Genomic DNA, 7,930 nt, shown 5'->3' with positions numbered 1-7,930 from the left:
GGGCTGAAAGGAGGCGGTTTATTTTTGAGGCAAACGGTAAGGAGATGTTACGGTCCAGAGACTTAAATTAGCATCAGTATGTCCACCCGGAGCAGGGGCACTTACATGACCCATCAGCCCTCTCCCCACCTCTGTGGGTTTTTTTTTTTCCCCCCCATCCCTCCCACAGACTCGTGACAAACATTGCCCCAGCTCAGCCTCAGGACAGGGTTGCTTCGTCAGGCTCTTCCCAGTCGAGTGCGAGGTGCCCGGTTCTTCCCAGCGGCGACTCAACCCCTTATTCCTGGGCTGCCTCCGGCGCAGCGGGCTGCTTGCTTTGATCGTCACCCTTCTTTTTGTGCCCCGAAACAATGTCATCGATGCGGAGGAGGAGAACTGCAGTCTGGGGAGAAGCCCCATACCCAGGGCTAGTCAGGAGCTCATCACAAAGAACAAAATCCAATCCACCCAGCTTTCACACCAAAAGAACCATCTGCCTTTGATTAAATGATTCTCTCGGCGCAGCACATGGCAGCACAGCACGACGGAAAGGCCACGGTGCCCATCAAGGCAGGTGGGAGCAGTCAGCGGCTCCGGCACCTGGCAGGGACGCCCCATGGAGAAGGGGACACCGATTGTTTCTAGTTGACTGACAAGAAAGGGACACAGCATCCCTTCAAGCAACTGCCTTTGATCCAACACCAGCGAGTGAATGCTCAAAATGTGATCTTTTAACAAGGAGAGGGCAGCTTACGCAAGGCCGCTCAGACGATCCAAAGGACAGAAGCTCCCAGGGCCGCTGACTGGATTCCAGCACATTGCTGGCACTGAATTTCTCAGTCACGGCTCCGGCTGTCACTCGGAGCAGCCCATCCTTGTGGGACTAACTAGCTGGCACAGTTTGCAGAAAAAGGTGGGATGGAACACAACAAATTTTAGCCACAGATCCAAAAAAAAAAAAATCAACCCTTCTGAAAGGCCGAATATGGGCTCCCACGGGTGCCGCATCCCTCATCACGCCTCCTGCGTCAGCGAGCTGAAACACTGGCACGCACCACGCTCAGTTTGTGGTGCTTACCCAAACATCCAAGGGCACAAGCACTGACATTCCCCTCTCCCAAAAGACGTGCTGCAGAGGCTCTGCAATTTCTGCCCCCCCCCCTTACCTCGACCGCTGTTTTGTAGGTTTGCAATTTGACTGCTAAAGGCTCCCAGATGCCCAGGTCCTTCATATCAACCAGGGCACCAGTCTCGCCATTCACTCCCCACGTCTGGCTGCCTTCTTGAGTGTGTTTTGCCTGCAAGCAGAACGACAGGTCACCACCGATGGAGTGAGACAGCAAATTCACCTTTGGAAACTCAAACCGACCACGGGCTCAGGAAAATAGTAAAAGGTCATTAGAGTTTTCTCAATTTCGGAGTTTATACAAGAGCACGTTACCGAGCACCACTTGAAACGCTTAGTTATATCAGAAGTTAGACTTGGAGATATTCCCTCTCGTGCCATCCAATCTAGTCTCAAAGGAAGAATTTTGATCTTGTTCACCCTCAGGGTTTTGTTGTTTTGGTTTTGAACTGGTACCTCAAACAAGCTATTTAATTCCATTTTCATGCTTTCAAATTCAGCACAAAACTGCAGTAAAAATGTTTGCAGCCCAGCTAATGCAAAAAAAAAAAACAAACCAACAACCAACAAGCATCTTTCGGTCACCTTCAACGGATCGGTTACTTCAACACAGGTTTCCTGTCATGTTGCCTGCAACCTCAATGATTCTATGATTCTATGGTTCTACTAAAAAGCTGCACCCTCACAGCCTGACAAGCTGCCCCCACAAGGGCACTGCTATGGAAAGATGATCGATCTGAGGGGCAGGACACAGCAGGAAGGGGCCGATCTCTTCAGATGAGCCCATGCTACACGCCTTACCCTGAGCGAGGTCAGCACACGGATGGTACTAGCACCACAGTTCTGGATCAGTGTTCGGGGAATGACTTCCAGAGCCTGGGCTACCGCACGGTAGGGCCACTGCTCCACGCCCGTCATGCCTTTGGACTTCTCTGTCAGCGCGTGGGAAACGGCCATTTCGGTAGCTCCCCCTCCTGGCACCAGCTGCGGGTCGATGAGGACATTGCGACACACCTGCATGGCATCCTGAAGGTTGCGCTCTACCTCCTGCAACAGGCATAAGGGCACAGATTCATCGGTTGCAGGGAACTGTAGCACACCACCAGCTGAAAGTACAGCCCGCAGTCTGCCGGGCTGGTTCCTCTGCAGCGTACGAGTTTTGCCTTCACTGTACAGCCCAGCCCACAAGATGAGAATTCTTTGTTGCTCTAGGACCCAGAGGAAAACTCGCGCTTGCTTTATTTGCACACAACAGCTGCTCAAAGGCAAGCAATGACTTACTGACACCAAGAAGGTGGCCAGGACCGGAGGGGAAGCAGAACATGTAATAACTTACTGCCAGGATTTCCTTGCTGGCTCCACGCAGAATGATAGTGCAAGCCTTGGGGTCTTTGCAATCAGTGATGAAGGCAAAATACTCGTCTCCTATTTTTTTAACTTCAAAGAGCCTGGCTCCAGTTCCCACATCCTCCTCCCGCAGCTCATCTGTGCGACTCACAATGCGAGCTCCGCAGGCCCTAGCACACAAACAACAGCCAAGTTAGACGCTCACAAGTAAGAACTGGGGAGAAAGGGGAGAGAAGAATGAAAACGCCATGCCACAGACAGCAAGAATGGGCTCCAGTGAGGAGACAGCGTTCACCTGGCAATCCTGTTATTGTCTGTCTTTCTCACTCTGCGGATCGCGGTGATGTTGGCTTTCATCAGGTAGTGTTGGGCCAAGTCTGAAATCAGGTTTGTGGAATTTTATTGATGAATCAGCGGTATCATGACAAACTATGTGTCTTTGAAGTAAAAAGGGTTATGGAAAGAAAAAACTAAATTTCAGCTTCTTAAACCAAGCTGCAAGGCAAAATTACAGTGCAGCTTTCCATGGTTTGCTAGACTCATCCTCACATATTTCGATACCATTTTCAAATGCTAGAAAAGCAAAATATTATTTTAAGTGTCCATGTTCACAGGGCAACCTCAAGAACCAACTTCAATGCCTGCAACGTAGAACTATTTGCTAGAAAGCTAAAAACCAAAACAAAAACAGGGTCACATTCAAAATCAGGTTTGTGTTGTGGGGTGGTTTTGTTTTTTTTTTTAAAAGTTACTGAACGGTTTTTTGTGTGGTTTTGTTTTTTTTTTTAAAGTTACTGAACAGTGCATTTAATACAGCGTGAACCTTATTAAGATGAATTCAACACAAAGAGAGATCATGTGTTATTACCAGAAATTCCTTTTTCTGTGATGACCAGATCTGGCTTGACTCTCATCAGATCCTCGCAAATCTGCTGAATGTACTCTTCCTCCATCTGCAGGATGCGGGCAAAGTCTTCCTCCCGCGTTATTTCAATATCAGTCTGCACAGAAAGAGGTGTAAATATCTCACTGTATTCCTCCCAACCCTTCACCAAGTTAGACACAGATCCCCCGGCTTGAGCGATCTTAACTCCTCCAATATTGCCTGGGGAAGAATTAAGGAGAACTACACAATGAAAAATACTGATCAAGTAAACTGTGACACTGTGCCAGCTTAACATTAGTGTTAATTAAAGCACAGAAATATTTCTTCGACTCTTGACCATCACTTAGATACAGAAATCACTGTAGCTACTTCAGTGAGTAAAAGCACTGTAGCCTCGGTTATATTCTTCTACCTTTTTCTCCAGGGTACTGAGCCCACAACAGAATTAGCCCACACGTGCAAAAGGTCTCTGAAAGGCAGAACACAAAGACAGCCTTCTGCCACTCATGCTTTTAACTAGCTACCTGGATTTGTTCACTTCACTAGTCTTAAATCAAGAGTTGCGGACATCTCTAACAGGATTTGCTTTACCTGGCTCTCTCCTTTCTTGTACTCCAGTGAACAATCCAGAAGGACAATGCGTGGATTCTTAATAAGGCGACGCATCCTGGGATGAGTTACATCCTTATTCACCATGATTCCACGCAAAACACACGACTCTTCACTAAAACCACCTGGAATCTGACAGACACAAGAAAGGGGGAAAATGAGGCAAGTCAGTCTACTCTATGAAAACCTGTATATCTGTGCTCCTGAAACTACCCATCCCCTGCGTGGAAAAAGGAAAACTCTCTCAAGTAACCATGATGCATCCAGGTCACAATCTGAGTTAATTTTAAGGGCATGCTGACTTAGATTAAGTGAAAAGCCGTCGAAGAACTTGAGAAACTGCTCACATGCTATTGCCTGGCAACACGTGTTTGGAAGATGGAAACCGAAACAACTTAAGTGATCTTTTTGACAAATATTCTAAAAGAGTTGAAATAACTGCCCCTGTTTTCACTGGAAACCAGCAAGGCTGATAGCACTGACTAAAATATCCTCAAGGGTTATGTTGGCGGACTGCAGATCAGTAGCACAAAATTCTTCCCGCGGCATCCTAGGAACAACTAGTTCAGAATGAGAAAGGGGCACACAGATAAGAAATGGTTCAGGACACACTCACCTTTTCTACTTTTGCGTATTTTTTAATATCAATTTCCCTTCTGCCATTTTCTTCAAACTCCACAGTCTTAACAGCATCAAGAGCAATGCTACAGGCCAAGTCAGACCAGCGGTTTATTGCCTTGGTATTTATAGCACTCTTTATTATTTTAAGCATCATCTCTTTGTTGTTCACATCCACTGGAGTGCTGACACAAAGGAAAAATAAAACAGTAAATTGAGTATTACTCGAGGCTACAATCTATTCATAATTCCATCGAGTCCCTCTCCAATTATTTTAAGTTATATTTTACTAACATGATTCCCTGAAGAATCATCTTTAAGCAGTACAGAAACCCCATATCCCTTCTCTCTAACTCCCACCAGCCCATACTTACCCAATTTTCTTTAGAATACCGATCATGTCATCCAGAGCCTTACGATAAGCCCCAATGATCACAGTTGGGTGCATCTGCTGTTCGAGGAAGTGTTCGGCAACAGAAAGCATCTCCTAATAAAAAAAAAAAACCAAACAAAAAACATCAAAATTCCCCAGGTAAGTTAGTAGAACGATCAACAGTCAAGACAGGACAACAGCATACCAGACAAAAAGTATCTGCTGTCCACGTAGAGAGCTCCAACGTCATCAATACCTTTCTTTATACTTAACTGAGCTTATCTCAGGGAAAGAACACAACTTTCCAAAGCACGGAGCTGATCACCTAAGGGTCTAATGAACCTAGCATTCTCTTTTACAGTAAAAAAAGAAAAAAAGAATCAATTTTAGGGTTGGTAAATAACAAGTATCTGTCTCATTAAGGCACACTTACTGGGCTGTGATGAGCAAAAAGGGAGAATTTCAGCCTTAACCCTTTATAAAAAGCATGTCTTATTCACTCTCCTTACCAAGGATGATTACAGATGTGGTCCCATCTCCAACTTCTTCATCTTGAGTACGGCTGATCTCTATCATTGATTTTGCAGCTGGATGCTGGACTTGAATCTGTACCGGAGCAAGGGGTATGTTTTTGTTCCAGAACACTAAAGCTGAAACTTCTCGCATTGCTCAATGGAACAAATACCACACCTTTTAAACAATCAAAGGCATTCTGTCCCAACTACAGCAAAGATTTTTCTTCCTTTTTGAGACTGAAAATAAGCCCTTGTATTTTGCAATATTGTATCTCCTGCAGTTTTTCAGGCACTACGATTTTTGGAATGTTAGTTCATCAGCACTTGCACCAGAAAGACGACAATGATTTCTTGGTCTAATTATTTAGCATTGTAACAGCAAGCATCTACTTGTAACGTTTTGATGCTTATTACAGCTACAATTACAATGGAATTTACACCAGTCTTGTAAAACCTCCATGAAAACTTACCACCCTGGGATCAAACCTAGTTTTCTGAGGAGGAAGAGCATTTGCTGGAAATATTTAATTCCTCCCCAGTAAGCACCCTTCTTGGTACTGCTGTTTAGTACTCGCTGGCTCTCAAGACAGGAGACGAAATAACATAGTTCCATTGGCAGCTATGTAACTGTACCCTGGAAGATTCCGACTCACATGTTAAGCAAGACAATCCTTTAGGGGAAACTTACTTCTCTAAGAATAGCATTGCCATCATTGGTCATCACAATCCCACCCATGGGGTCCAAAAGCATCTGCAACCGAAAGAGAAGCGGTATTTGCACTGACCTATAATACGTGTAGTGTTTCTAGTCAGTATGCAGCACAGGTCTTTCAGCAAAAGTTCTTACCTTCATCATAGCTCTTGGTCCTAAACATGTTCGGATAATGTCAGCAATAGTCTAGGGGGAACAAAAGAAACAAGGCAATACAGGAGGACATCAAAAAGTCTAAAAGAACCATAGTCTCTATGAAACAAGCAGCCACTGCAAAATTTAAGTGACCCAATAACTCTGCAGTTGCTTAGATGCAGCAGAAGTTAAGAATTGTGTGGGAATGAGAACACAGGGATTGTAAGAGCACTGGCACCACACTAAATTATTATCTAAATCAGATGTCAAAACTTACACACTTTCAGATTTGGCAGAGAAAGAGGTTTTGGTGGGTTCGTCCGTGTTCAGTTACATTGCACCTATTATTTTAACACTGAAAATTCATTTTCTATGCTTCTACTCTGGATTCATACAGACTAGAGAAAACATGCTTCAGATCCAGTTTTCCCTCTTAAATATATATATATGCACACACACACAAAAGAAAAAAAAAAAAGAATCAAAATAGCCTGACATGAAAATATGGTACCTTAGCAGCAGTGATGTTTCCAGTCTGGACTTTTCTTCCAGACTCACGTTTCATATTCTGACCTGAAGTGCATAGAAAAAAATGTTAAAGCACATATATTACTTAAATCTGATCTTACTAAGAAGTCCAAGACTGATACTGACAATGCATCAAAGATACCCCTCTCAGTCACACACACTTGATATAGGACCAGTTCTAAATTAAGAATTTGCGATATGAATACCACAGCCACTATAAGAAAGCATATTCATAGAAGAGTGTCGGCGAAAAACAACATTCCTTATTAAAACAGAATTCCTGATTAGCATCATAATTCAACCGAGACAAAACTTTGCAACCCTGAAATATAACCTATTCCCCCAAGAAAATCAAACAGCGGTGACTCACTAGAATTTGCAAGATCCCACAAAGCCTAGGAACTGCTGCACAGTAGTTTTCAGTCAAAAAAAGTTACAGATGCTCCCGCACAGTAAGTACAACAAGTGGTTTAAAATTAGGCTTTATACATCAGTGTTGCTCAGCCTTTGGCACGTTAGGGTGAGTAGCCACTGCTGTACCATAGGCTTACAAGCCTGTCTGGGGACCAGCTGTCAAAAGGGTCTGCCCTAAAGAATCTCTAGGCTTGGTGCTGCTTTCTTTTCTTACAAGCCTAGATTGGATGAGCATAGATTTACTTCAGGAGTGGATGCTTGCGCACATAGATTTGTAAGACAGAGCAAAAGAAAGCAACGGTAAAAAGCAGTGCCAAGAATAAGGTAGGCGGGCCTACAGCAGAGGGGCCCTGGGTCACAACAGCCCGCCTCTTGGGTTAACGGTGAACAGAGCAGATGGCGAGGCGAGACCGAGAAACCCCAGCAGAAAGAGACCCCCCCAGGAAAGCCTCACGCTGGAGGGTGGCGAGAGTATCACAAAGCGCAAGGGGTTCAAATGGGACAGCACAAAGCAACGCACGAGGAGACAACAGTTGAGAGAAGTCGAGATCCGTCAGGAAAGGTTTATGAGGAGCGGGGGCTCCGATGCCCCGAGACCTCCCGCGCAGGGAGCAAAGTGGGGCCGCGGGTGGAGGGGGGCACGGCCCATCAGGACCGGGCAGCGGCTGTGGAGAGCCTGCGGGGACCG

At 45.1% G+C, this 7,930-nt stretch overlaps 1 protein-coding gene across 1 annotated transcript; it reads right to left on the bottom strand.

The window, feature by feature from the left end:
- Window positions 1–11: 11 nt before the first annotated feature.
- CCT3 (chaperonin containing TCP1 subunit 3) lies at window positions 12–6,868 on the bottom strand. The gene is made up of 14 exons (XM_019473160.1): window positions 6,812–6,868; window positions 6,301–6,351; window positions 6,142–6,204; window positions 5,448–5,544; window positions 5,144–5,160; window positions 4,940–5,052; window positions 4,564–4,750; window positions 3,930–4,079; window positions 3,321–3,453; window positions 2,748–2,829; window positions 2,442–2,622; window positions 1,907–2,152; window positions 1,146–1,277; window positions 12–382 (listed from the first exon to the last, which is right to left on the bottom strand). The coding sequence occupies exons 1-14, from the start codon at window positions 6,863–6,865 to the stop codon at window positions 278–280; spliced, it is 1,611 nt and encodes a 536-aa protein (XP_019328705.1). The 5' UTR covers window positions 6,866–6,868; the 3' UTR covers window positions 12–277.
- Between the last annotated feature and the right edge of the window lie 1,062 nt (window positions 6,869–7,930).

Source organism: Aptenodytes forsteri, unplaced genomic scaffold (genome assembly GCF_000699145.1).
Source record: "Aptenodytes forsteri isolate BGI_AS27 unplaced genomic scaffold, ASM69914v1 Scaffold230, whole genome shotgun sequence".
Lineage (NCBI taxonomy): Eukaryota > Metazoa > Chordata > Aves > Sphenisciformes > Spheniscidae > Aptenodytes > Aptenodytes forsteri.
This window is presented reverse-complemented; position numbering and strand designations above follow the sequence as displayed.